Below are 13971 nucleotides of genomic sequence, written 5' to 3' on the forward strand. Positions count from 1 at the left end.
CTACATTTAACGTCTTTATTAAAGGGGCCCTATAACGCTCATTTTCAGGTTCATAATAGCGTTTTGTTCCTCTACTGTCACATGTCTCCATGCTTTAATGTTCAAAAAGCTCTTTATTGTTCTCATACTGTCTGTCTGTGCTGCAGCACCTCTTTTCACCCTCTCTCTGAAACCAACGCTCAGTGTGCTCTGATTGGTTAGCTGGCCGGCTCTGTTGTGATTGGTCAACCCGCTTAGAGCTGTCCCGCCCCTTAGCCTATCAAGTACAATGTGTTGGAGCGCTAGCCAATAGAAGCACAAGTGTTTCGTGATGTCATTATGCTACAAAAGTAAACAAAGGAGTCCAATGGAGGCGTTTCAGGCAGGGGTAAACTCCCTTTTAGCCTTTCCAGACCATCTGCGTCTTCCGGCGCAGACTGAAAACTCATCTCTTTCGACTCCACTTCGAGCAATAAAATTACTATCAAAGCACTTATATACTAATAAAGGGCTGGCTTATCTAAAGCCAGTTGAGTAGCACTTGCAATGTTTTGGCTCTATGAAACCTGATGTACTTATATGATTCTGTTTTCTTCAAGTTTGTATCTTCTTGGTTGAATGCACTTCGCTTTGGATAAAAGCATCAGCTAAATGTAATGTAATTTACAAGCACTAAAAACCTATATAACACACTAGAGGAAAGTTAAACCCCCTAAAAGCAAAATAGGGCCCCTTTAACAGATAAGGCCGGTTGTGATGCAGTCTATAAAAACACAACAGAAAGAAAAGGATCCGAGAACATGCTGCCAAGTTAAACAGAAATGTTTAGCGAGGCTTTAGGAAGTGGAGGGACAGTTAAACCCCGTCAGCGCTGCAGCAGGTGGAGGGGGGATGTGTTTCTCATCGCTGCTCGGAGCAGCTGTGAGCCTCCATTCTAACATCTGGCTTCCCCTGAGGTCACTGCTCCAGAGTTCCCACGCCTATATCCATCCACATACTATATGCATCAGGAATCAATTACTGCAGTCAGCGAGCACATCTGCACTCACAGTGTGCGAAACGGCTCTGATCAGGACTCCCCCGAGCTGCTCTTCATATAAACATAACAGAGTTAGCTCGATTTAAGAGAAGGTAAACGTTTTTGGATCCACAAAGAGGACATTCAGGTGCGGCAGCTCTAAGACGTATATCAATATAGATAAATAGAACATGTATCAACTCTTAAATAGTTCATATCTCAACCCCTTTTTCTACCCTAGAGATCTCGAAGAACAATGGTGATGATATTTAAAAAGAGATTATGGCTGGGTGATATGGAGAAAATCAAATATCATGATATTTCTGATCAAGTAAACTCAACATTGATATTTCCGAGGATATTATAGGTCTATGGTGCTTTCATAAACTATTTACATAACAAGATTTGTGAAAAATAATCACTAGTTATGTCGATATAACTAGTGATTCTTTGACTATGTGTATATGTGTGAGTATGTAGGTGTGTATATGTCAATCAACAGGTAAAGCAGATTAATAATAATAATTATAATAATTAATAATAATGATAATTATTGCAGATTATAGATTATAAATAAATCATTTAGGGACAAGGGGGTGAGATTAAATAAATTATACTTATAATAATAATAATGGCTTTAATTTATAAAGCACTTCATATTTGCATTCAAATCCCGAAGTGCTAACATCGTAAAAAGAATAAAAAGCAATAAATAAAAATAAATAAGTAAAAAGAATAAAATAAGATAAAAGGGTGATAATAAATAAATAAAAGGTCTAGGGAAAGGCTCTATTGACTTCTTCTCACTGCTGTTGTTGTTGTTGTGGTTGTAAATGTAATTTTTTTTGTTTTGATTTATCTTACATGACTACAGTATGCACTGCAACATTTCTTTTGTAATTATTTATTTTAATTGTTCGAAATAAAATGTATCAATCGATATAAGGGCTATGTGGGTAAAACATTTCAAAAAGAACATGTAGAAAAGTCTGTTAAGTTCAGAAAATACATTCCTTCCCGTAATGTGGCATTTGACACCAGGAAACATGTGATATTACGATAATCAAGATTCAAGGCGATATGTACCTCATATGATATAATATGTGTAGCTCTTGTATTTTAAACCCCTAGCTCGCAGAATAAAGGCTCTGTCAGAAACCAGAGAGTAAAAATCCTCCATGCATCATTGCAAAACAGCTGATTGCTTATGTCCTGTTTAATAACCTTGGTTCCTTTACTTTGTTTTCTCCGACAGGTTTACCTACTCTGTATGTTGTTATTAAAGTGAAGCCGTACCTTGTGGACACTGCGTCGGTGTCGAGGTGATGCCGTACGGTCGAGAGCGTTTCTGAGGAAGGAACTCTTCGGTCTCTTTCTCTGAGAAACGGTCCACGGAGACCACCGCCTCTCTGGAAAATCAAAAACAAAATGGTTGACCACAGACCACAGAGAGATGGTTGGTGGTCAGAGTAACACAGGGTTAAACACAACTGACTTTAGAGAGGTGCAGGATGACTTACAGGAAGTTAGCATTGCAAGGATTCCCTCAACAAAAAGCTTTCGGATTTTTCCATTGGCTTTTGAATTATTACAGAAGATAGGATTGTGGCAAACCCATGTTTCTGATACGTACAGGTTTTCTTCAGCAGGACAATCTCCACACCATTTTAAACTTGATGAAGCATAAATGCAATTGGCAGAAGTCAAACTTAACGTTGGCTATAGGTGACATGATTTCACGTCGCCAACGCTAAGCTAAAGGCGGCTAATGTTTGGCGTGATGACGTTTAGTAGTTTCACTTAGACACTTGTTAACAACCACTGTTCTTATGAAGCATAGAAGCCTTGGGCATTCACCAGGGGGGTACTTGCTGACTTATTTTATGTCGTAGAACAAAACATGAACATTTCTTTAGCTTGTGTTAACAACGGACTTTAATGTGTTCTTCTAACCACAAAAACTTTCAAAAAAACTATTGACTTTGAGAAGAAGGAGCCCGGAAATTCTGAAATGCTGACTCATTCCCAGGTTAAGGACTCATTCCTGCACCTCTCTATAAGCAGCTGAGTACAGTTGAGTATATTGATGTGAGTGTGTTACCTCCTCCAGTCGGTGTAATAAAGGTTCTTTCCGAAGGACACCATGGAGAAGGGATACTGGATCCCCTCGACGATCTGCCTCCTCAGCCGCCGGTGAGGATCCATACACTCCAACTTACGAGTCCCTGTACACCAATCAATCAATCAATCAATCAATCAATCAATCAATGACAATTAACCTGATCTCAGTTCTGATTGATCTTTATCTCAGCCACAACGCAGACTCTATGCATTACAGTAATGCACACAATGTTGACAATATCTGTTTTTTTTACTGCACATATTTTATTCCATTCTATTTTAATGTAAATACTGCTTTATTTCATTTTTTATTTGACTATATTTTTTCTTATTTTCTTATGTTATTAAAGTGTTCTTAAAATAGTTTTCTATCTATCTGTCTTTCTTTTTTTTTCTTTTTTTATATATATTTATGTATCCACCACGACATCAAGCCAAATTCCTCGTACGTGCCAACCAACCTGGTAATAAACCTGTTTCTGATTCTGTGTTTTCTAACAACATGATGATGCCTCAGGTGAGTCTCACCTGCGTCGGCCCAGCACAGCTCCTGTTGCTCGATGTCAAAGGTCAAAGCGTTGGGAAGCCCCAGGTCGTCTTTCACCAGGACCGTCCGATCCGTCCCGTCCATGTTCGACATCTCGATTTTGGGCCCGTCTCTGTTCCAGTCTGCCCAGTACAGCCGCCTGAAGCAACAGGAAACAACCAGTCAGAGGAAGACTAATACTCAAGGATTCAAGGATTCAAGGATTCAAGGATTCAAGGATTCAAGGCTTTTCTTGTCATTTGTACATAGCTACAGTGTAGTTATGAAAATGAAAATCTTAGGTCACAGGATCCGCCAACAGTGCAAGACAATAAAACTGATAAAATAGTGCAAGTAAAAAAAATAAAATATGATAGAAATAGAAATAGTGCAGAATAGTCTACAAGTAATTGGAATATTGATATATATATAAGTTACAAACATGCTCAGAATTCTACCGGCAGATACAGTTAAATTCTGCCGTGATTAAATGCCATATCATGTTCCAAACCACATCAAGGATTATTTCTGAAACAGTATGGAGCTCAAATGCTTTTTCTCTTGCTGGTTTACCACAAGGTGAGTTCCTTTTTTTATTTCCTGCTTCTTCACACACATGCTCTCTCCAGTACAGGTTAGCTCTGAGTGTTAGCGATGCTAATGTAAACAAAGACTATATTATTACGTCCAAAGCATGTCGCGCATTGTTTCTGATATTACGTCATATTGGACGCAAATCTGGATCCTCTCCGTTGCTCCCTCGTTTTTTGAGATTTGGGTACGGAGGAAAAGAAATAGGTTTTATTTCCTGACACTTTGTGAGTTCCCTGACTCGTATTTATCTATAAAAGACATCAAAAAGTGCATTTTGCATGATAGGTCCCCTTTAAGACAATCCACTATACACATTATTATTGAAATTCTGATTAGTTTCTTCTTGTTGTTCCTGCAGCACTCACCCGTACGCCGGGTTGACCACGATGGGTCTCGGGTTGATCAGGTCCGTGTCGAACAGAACTCGCCGCTGGCTGCCGTCCAGTTTGGAAACTTCCACCGTGTCGCGCATGGAGTCGGTCCAGAAGAGGAGCCGCGAGACGTGATCCACCGCGATGCCTTCAGGGCTCTGGAGATCTGAGGAAACACGGGAACACACACAGATCAGACCTCAGGCAGAGAGGGGGAAGCACTAACAGTGGTAATGGCTTCTGATTCAACATTTGAGAGTAATCTTAACTTAGAGGATGAGTAAAATCTTTTTTAAATGCTTTTTTATTAACACAAGCATTGCGTCATCTGATCCCTACAGGTAACTGACAGTAAAAACACAATTTCAGGGATTTCTTTTTGTAAATATATCACTTTTATCCAGCAACTTCCAGGTTCTTTTTTATATCATTGTTTTTTTCTTCATGTAAATATAAAAATATATAATTATATACAAAAATCTAATACAATTAAGAGAAACTAACTCTAAAAATGTGTTTTTAATGTGAGAAACAATTATTTAAATGTCTTCTCCTAGATGTTTTTCTCGTTGCTGTCAAAAAACACACTAAAGGTTTTAAAAGAACCTTAGGACACTGAGTAAGATTGGTCTTCTTCATGTCGCTCAGCCATGTAAAGATGTGCTCACACTCATTCTTGTTTTTGAGCAGTATGAGCAATACTCCCTGCAGAAGTGACTTTGTGACGTCTGCTGTACCTGTGGTGACGACAGGGAGGATGCCTCCTCCGCTCAGACGCGCCCTGCTGATGGACGGCCCGGTGATGTCGGTCCAGTAAACCATCTTCTCCACGCAGTCGTACGACAGGGCGATCACCACTCGGTCCTGAGAGGAAACGCAGGAGCAGACAGACGCTTTCATTCAGCCGCAGTTTCATTTTCAAAGAGCCTTTTGTGTGGAGATGACAGAAAGTCTGCGCCGCTGACGGAGAGCTTTGTGTTCGCCTGCAGTACATTAACGCTGATGACTTATGGGCTTCATGAGAGAGGAGACGCTGAAATATGTTTAAGAACAATAAGAGGATTGTTTCACAGCGACCAGGAACGCTTAGAAGTTCATGAGAAACACTGACACTGTGTGTACGTTGTTCAATATGAAGACCGAATAACGTCATCAGAAAAACTCCATCAAGTCAAGAATATTTCTCTATAGGAAGCTCAATCTGGTTTGGAACATGGATATTTCTCTTTACTTAGATTTCTCTTTGTATTCTGACCCATTCTTAACAAAAATGGTGGAAAAACTAGAAAAAGATTTTTCATGGAATTATCCGTTAATGTGATGATTTGATTTTGGTAAAGCCTAAAGAAACAGTCCAACACTTTGAAAGGCTATAGATTATAAGATACAAAGAAGTTTTCTCTCTGAGCATCCTGAGCACAGAGAGGTGCAGGAAGTGTTTAGCCTAGCTTAGCACAAAGACTGGAAGCAAGGGGAAACTGTTAGACAAGCTTAGAAAAAACAATGGAAGCACAACTTCATACAACGCCAAAAAAGATGGCTATCCAGATCTGATTCTCAGACAAAGAATCTTTTGAACTCGTGAAGGCAGAATTAAAAAAGGAAATTTGCTGACATCTGAATCAATGGCTACTTTCACAGGATTCCCACACTCACTTAAATATGAAAACAAGAGATTTTAGAGACTTTCTACATCAAATTCCACTAAATTCTAGGACCTAACATGGCGTAGTTTGAGACAGAGATGGAAGGTTAAAGATACTTTCTTGAGGCATGTGGTGCCTGAAACAATAACACAGCAATACGTAGCCTGTTGACCAACGTTAAATCAAACATTTAAAACAAATATTTCAAGTTCAAGCACTTTTAAAACGTTCAAGACCTCGACTTTTTCCCCCTCAAATTCTCAACGTTTGGAGGATTTGAATGAACAGTGAGAACCGTATATCTGATGATTGCATTTCATCTACTTTATGTAATTCGCTTAGGACAAAGCACCAGTTAACTCTGTATCATTTAATGTAAAATCTGCGGGAAACTGTTTTTTAGCCCTCAGGGCAAAGGAAATATTTACGAGGAATCTAACAATGAAGATTAATCTGATGGTCTTACGGGGATGTGCAGCAGAGGTTTGGCCTCGTCCATCTTGATGCTGTTTCCGTCCAGAGGAACGCGCTCGATCTTCCCGCTCTGAGCGAACAGCAGGTGAGTCCCCGGAGCCACGGGGTGGACGTCTGGTCGAGGGGTCGGACCCACCGGAGGAGGATTCACCCCCTGATCAATACCTGAGAGGAGGGGGAGATCAGGGGGCAGGTTTTAGTTTAATGAGGATCATTTTCCTGTGATTGTGAAATACCAGGATTTCTTTTTTTGGGGGAAATTCACATGAAAAAAACTTTGGGATATTTTTGCATACCACAGATCAGATCAGGTGCTTACAAGGACAGAAATAAAGACATCAAAACACAATCACAACTATTGTCAATAGTATTGATGTATTACTCTTGTAAAAAGTGCTCAAATAAATGCAATTAATTATTATTTAATACCATATGGTTAAACTTGTGGACATGTGTCTACCTTTCTGGCAGTGATAGTTTCAATAAAAACATTATAGACGTGTGCTTTTTAAACTCCAACCAGCCCATCTCTGGCGTAATATATAATAAATAGATCTGTAATATTCCCAAATATGCGTTATTGGTATAAACTGAAAGCATATTGGAAACACAATTGCTACGTTTCAGCTTGAAAGAGTATTTCAACTAAATACATCTTATGTCAAATTCATATAGTCCTACCTTTCTTGTGAATCCGATTTTGTGAAAATATTTCTTCCCATTCTTTTTAAAATCTTAAAATAGTTATATACTTACTGCTTTTTACTTACTGAGTCTATGTATGCACCAGTGTAACAAAGCAAATTCCTTTCATGTGTAAAGCTACTTGACGATAAACCTGATTGAGTTGAGGTTGGTTAAATTGGCGACGCTAAGCAAAGTAATAACATTTCCACTCTGAACCAGAAGTTGGATCAGAATGATGCAATGTGTAAGGGGAATAGAGTGGTGCAGGAACGAGTCCTAAAACCCGGAAGTGAGTTAGCATTTTACCACTTCCGCTTCCCTCGTCTCAGAGTCAACAGGTTTTTTTGACTAGTTTTTGGGAAATAGCTGGAAGTAAGGTCTGTGTTTGACACAAATTTAAGAGACGGGTCACGTTTGGTTCTATGACATTAAATACATCAGCAGTGAAGAGTTGACGTGTCAGAAAAACGATGGTTGTTACCAAGTGGCTGAATAGGACTACAGAAATTGTCGAAGACGTTGTTCGTCATTACACCGAACACGTCAACACTCCCGCTAACTTTGTTTGCCCCTGTTCTGCTTGAAAGCAAGTAACTGCGCTCTTGCAAACTTCAACAAACAATTTTGAATCTGTATTTTTGAATATCGATCTTTAGTTGGCGTGACGTTGAAGCAGCGAGCCTGCTGTACTCGGCTGTAGTTCGTTTATAGCATAACGTTAGCATTTTGCTTCTGGCGATTAGATTTATGATTGGAAAATTATAAAAGTAGGGTAGACGTGTGGAGATTATCCGGATGAACAAAACGTGCATTTATCAAACAGGTCCGTTTTCCACAGATCTTATTTTTTACAATATTCCAAAATCCTATGGAGAAATCCTGTTGCTTTTTTGTTGAGGGAACCCATGAGCAGCTTACTTCCGGGTTGACCTACGTAAATACGTCATCACTGCACCACTCTATTGGCTAATGGTTACACAAGCCAACACATCGTTATGACATCACAAAGTGGCCAAAATCTGATCAGCTCATTTTCAGACAGGTTTTTATAGAAATGGATCAGGACAAAAAGAAAGAGAATCTTTGTTCCTGAAACTTTCAGAGTCTCTTTCCACAGAGGGGACACATGTTGATGTAGAAGAGACATGAACAAGTGGATTTTGCATAATAGGTGACCTTTAAAGCACATGATGATATAAGAGGTCAGAGGTCAGAGGTGACTCACACAGGGCGGTGTTCCCCGGTCCGGTGCGGGTGTTGGGGATCTCCTGCCCGCTGGCGTCCACACACCAGCACTGCCCGATGGAGCTGTGGCACTGCGTCGGCTCGTAGGCTCCATGGAGGTCGCACTGAGGGACGAACTGGCCCACAGCCGGCCGGGGGCGGAAGAAGGAGAAGATCCCGGAGCCGGAGGTGGAGGAGGGGGACTGAGCGCTCTCTCTGTGGCGCTCACACACCGTCTGCTCACGCTCTGGGGGGAAAGAATATAAGAGGCAGAGTGAGATATAGAGTATAAACATACAAAAACACTTTCAAATATTCTTTAATTGTAAAGGAAGATGTCTACAAAATTGTTACAAGCTACCCTGCAGTACACAAAGTCATTCAAACTAGCTGCACCTTTACCAGCTTTGAGAACACTTTAATGATCAATCATTATAAAACATATCATATCATATTATTCTGAAATGGACCAATCTGCACAATGACTACTTTTACTTTTAGTACTTTAAGTATATTTTGATGCAAATACTTTTCTACTTTTACTTGAGTAACGTTTTGAATGCAGGACTTTTACTGTAACAGAGTATTCCTACACTCTGGTACTTCTACTTTTACTCAAGTACAAACACCTGAGTACTTCTACCACCTCTGTCTGTCTACACCCAACCTCATACAGAAAAATATCTGTACGGTCAATGTATAAAGACGCTCCAAAATATAAATAAATATCAACCTGCTCTTGATTCAAAATACAGTTTTTCCACACATTTTTAAATCTCTATTGAGTGTTGTCCTGCAGTGCGTGGCAGCTGCAGATAAAGACTAAGAGGAAGAGCAGCTCTTCATCTCTGCGGTCACATCCGGGGCCACAGTGACATCTGGAAGGCCCAGCGCTCTGCACACTCTTATCCTCAAGGGTGTCTGAGCGAGGAACCGCAGGGAGTCAAAACAGCCGTCTGACAGAGACAGCGCCGCGCTGATAACAACAATCACAGCGCAGGGACACCACAAATATGTGGAGACCCTTCAGAGCAGAGCTGGAATCAAACCAAGTATATGAACACTAGTACTGCACTTAAGGACATGTTTGAAGTACTTGTACTTTACTTTAGTATTGTCTTTAAATGCCACCTTTTTCTACTTCTACTTACCGACAGCTGAGAGGGAAATATTGTATTTTTGAATGCTCCAAAGTTTGATTTAAAAGGTAAAAGGAATTTACAAAAGTCCGATTTTTCTTTCACAGAACATGAAAATGTAAAGTTGAAACAAAAGTCGATTGAAAGAAATGAATCAGAAACAATTTGATTTTAATATTTAAAAAGACGTCTCATGGTTCTTCCTTCTCAAGTGTGAAGATTTGACATTTACTTTAAATAATTGTATTATTTTTTATGAATTCGTGCTCTGTGTAGATCTGCCTTACATTTTTTGAATATATTTGTACAAACCAAAACATAATTTGATTATTAAGAGAAAATAATCAGCGCGTTAATATATAATAAAAATAAGTATTAGTTAATAGTTAAAAATGAGCTCCACCTCAACCAACTACAAGAGTCAAATCCTGCTTTTATAATAATGCATTAGTAATTGTAACTTAATATATTATATATAATATATAATAGTATAACAGTCACATGGGACATTTGATCAGATTGACATCAGATTGTGTTTTCATACTTTTACTGAACTTGTATTTTCCCTGCAGGATGTTACAGTGTGTTATCAGTGTTTTTACTGAGTACAGAATAAGATAACATCATCCACCTCTGACTTATGAAAGGGAATAAGATCAAAGGCGTTCAGACAAAGGAACCTCAGAGAGACGTTGTGACGGGACAGAAAGATTATGCCTCTCAGAGCCCGGCCGCTCATAAAAAAGACGAAAATAGGACAAAATGTTAGAGCAGAGGATGGAGCTGTAATTATCTCAGCTGCTGACAGCTGGAATCACGGAGCAGTCTGCAGCTCTGGGACCACGCAAAACCACTAAACAACAACAACAACAAACAAACCTGACACTTTCAAGAGCAGCTGCTTATGTTGCAATTTTAGTAATTCACTTCTGATAAAAGTGACAACTAGGAAAATGTTATTTAATGTGCTGCCAGACAATAAATGACACATATGATGAATAAGGTGTTTAGACATTAAAGGGCCGTATTACGCGATAGTTTTCAGATCCATATTTCATTTCATTTCAAACCTTTATTTACCCAGGTGTATCCCATTGAGATCATTGATCTCTTTTTCAATATCAGTATTTAGTTTCTCTACTGTGACATGTCTCCATGCTCTAATGTTCAAAAAGCTCTTTATTTTTCTCTGCAGCACCTCTTTTCACCCTCTGTCTGAAACCAGAGCCCAGTCTGCTCTGGTTGGTTAGCTGTCCGGCTTTGTTGTGATTGGTCAACCGCTTAGAGATGTCCCGCCTCTTAGCCTATCAAGTACAATGTGTGGGACCGCTAGCCAATAGAAGAGAGCATCGCTAAGACACTTTCTGGCAAATATGCGGCCCCGCCCACTTTCCGTTGAAAACAAGACATCGACGCTAAGCGGGAAAGAAGACTTTGCCTAAAAGCTGCCGTGTCGTATATTGCCCCTCAAACAACAACAAAATCCAGAGTTACAATTTTCTTGACTTCCTCTAAGAAAAACGGACAGACTCCACAGAGAGGACGAAAAGAGGGATCAATGTCTGTGAGTCATTACGTCTGTGGGAAACACTTCATCACAGCTACCTTATGATGCTAATGAGTTTCACGTCAATTGCCCAATTACACAGTTATAGTGTTAAAAGTCAAAGTAGTGAATGTAGTCGCAGCATTGTCATAATACAAAACACTGACAAGTCATGGAAATCCTAGTTTCAGGGTTAGCCTGCTGCCTGACACTCGTAGACGAAAATAAACCATAAATCGACCCTGATCAACGATCTCCAATGTCATTGTTTAATTGTTTGCCTGTCTGACCATCGTAATTGGACTCCTTGTAGATAAAAACTAACACGGTTTTCTGAATTGTTTGATGTGATTGGAGAAAAGCTCATAAATCTGTATTTACCGCCAGTAATGCTCTCATCTGTAGATTACTTTTTGTACTTTCAGGATATTCTTTGTCAATGTCCTGATGGCTTAGGTAACATTTTGAAAGCAGTATTTTTACACTGTTGTGTTACTACTTTTACTTGAGGATAAGCTTTGACACTTTAGCGCAGAGACATCTGACATTGGGACGAGAAGCATGATGACATTCAGGGGCGGACTGGGACTAAAAATCAGCCCAGGACTCTCGACCGGCCCAATTCGGTACCGCCGGCCTACCTCGGTACCGCAAGTAAATACCGCAAGTAAATTTTCAACGGGGGGGGGGGTGCTAGTGACTTATCCGACCGGCCCACATCGTCCGACCGGCCCACTTCAGTACCGGCCCGTCGGGATTCGTCCCGAACGTCCCGATGGCCAGTCCGCCACGATAACATTTAATATATAATTATTTTATAACCCTGAATCAGTCTGCACCTCAGCTGTGTGTGTGTTGAGTCTGACATGAGCTCTGTTTACTCTCTCGTCAGCTCAACAACATCCTCCAGCCTCCGTCAGCTCGTCTTCCTGCTCAACCTTCAGCTGGATGTTTACTCTGCTGAGTTTACACAGCTTCAACTTTCTCTGACATGTCTGGAGAACCAACTGCAGTCTGCACGTGATGCCAAACACACAGACACACGCAAATACTTTTATTATGAGAGCTCTTTGTCCATCAGGAGACACGGGTTGGATCTGTATAAAAACTATACAAAGACTAAATCACTGCTTCTTTAGGTTTTGGAAAGTATTGATCAGAGGTACTGTACTTTAGTGTTTATATTTTATAGGGCTTCCCCCTTATAGTGGACTACGATAGTTGGCTACAAAGGTACATTATCCATTAGTCTATAAGTCACACAATAAATGAATACAAAATAAACTCCATCGGGGCGCTGCATGTGCTTTGCCAGGTCATTAAGGTAAGTGTGTTGCTTAGGATATCCAAAGTATGGGAGATCATGTGAGCATGTTTAAGACGAAAGGAAGACAATTTTGACGTGTAAACTCCGCAGCGAAGTGAATACTTCTTTCCCAACAGCCATTACTTTACATTCCCGCTGATATGAACAGACTAATCTGAAAATGAACTCAATCCAAGCAAGAATCTACACCGCTATATGTAATACACTTGACTGATTTGTTAACTCACACGGGTGTCAGTGTGTGAGTGTGAGTGTGAGTGTGAGTGTGAGTGTGAGTGTGAGTGTGAGTGTGAGTGTGAGTGTGAGTGTGTGTGTGTGTGTGTGTGTGTGTGGCCTAGCATTACAATACTTGTGGGGACCTAAATCTGTTTACACAGTCACGTGTGGGGACTCGCTTCCCTTATGGGGACAAATTGGAGGTCCCCATGAGGGGAATCATTAATTTTAGGGTGAAGACTTGGTTAGGTTTAGGATCAGGGTTAGGGTAAGGGTTAGGCATGTGTTGGTTATGGTTAAGGTTAGGATAAGTCTCCAGGAAATGCATGTAAGTCAATGTAATGTCCCCTGAAGTGATGTATACATGGTATGTGTGTGTGCGTGTGTGTGTGTGTGTGTGTGTGTGTGTGTGTGTGTGTGTGTGTGTGTGTGTGTGTGTGTGTGTGTGTGTGTGTGTGTGTGTGTGTGTGTGTGTGTGTGTGTGTGTGTGTGTGTGTGTGTGTGTGTGTGTGTGTGTTTGTGAGTCACCTACCTGTAGAGATGGGACTGCACTGGAAGCCGTCGCCGTGGAAACCCGGATGGCACTGGCAGGCGAAGGACCCCTGGGAGTTGGAGCAGAAAGCAGCGCGGTGGCAGACTTCCTGCTGACACTCGTCTACGTCTGAACAGAGAGGAGGAACAAAGATGGAGGAGGTTTAAGATGCTGTTCCACTAGTGGCTTAAAATGTCTGTTTAAAAGCTCCTTGGTCTCAATCACATATTTCATATAAATTAAGCTTGTGTGCCGTCAAGTTTTTGGAAATCTTATTCATGTTATTAGCTTTTTTAGGACATTAAAAGTTGACTAAAGTCAAAGATGAATCTTGATTCGGCCAAATTTGACCTCGAGTCACCCAAAACCATTCTGCTGGGTCTCCCCAGACCCGAACACCAAATTATACACTTTTTTTTTTTAGAGACCTTCAGACTTGGCAAAAATTGTCAACATCAGTTTTGTGATGTTGACATAGCTGTTGTTGAGGATATCATGAAGCCTCGTTCCGATACAAAACACTAGAGCGTAGTTATTATATAATGTTAACTTGAAGCGGGTCACGGGAGAC

The 13971-nt window shown here is 40.4% G+C and overlaps 1 protein-coding gene across 1 annotated transcript in view; it reads right to left on the reverse strand.

Moving 5' to 3' along the window:
- Positions 1-13971, reverse strand: part of LOC307045525 (nidogen-1-like) — a 37491-nt gene that overhangs the window by 3807 nt on the left and 19713 nt on the right. The window contains exons 5-12 of the mRNA XM_079691221.1: positions 13401-13533; positions 8642-8887; positions 6722-6894; positions 5347-5473; positions 4604-4775; positions 3647-3804; positions 3099-3222; positions 2294-2406 (exon numbers count right to left, since the gene is read on the reverse strand). Of these exons, the coding sequence (XP_079547347.1) occupies positions 2294-2406; positions 3099-3222; positions 3647-3804; positions 4604-4775; positions 5347-5473; positions 6722-6894; positions 8642-8887; positions 13401-13533 (1246 nt within the window). The remainder of the gene's footprint in view (positions 1-2293; positions 2407-3098; positions 3223-3646; positions 3805-4603; positions 4776-5346; positions 5474-6721; positions 6895-8641; positions 8888-13400; positions 13534-13971) is intronic.

The sequence above is a fragment of the Notothenia rossii genome, assembly GCF_949606895.1.
Source record: "Notothenia rossii genome assembly, chromosome: 1".
NCBI classification, from domain to species: domain Eukaryota; kingdom Metazoa; phylum Chordata; class Actinopteri; order Perciformes; family Nototheniidae; genus Notothenia; species Notothenia rossii.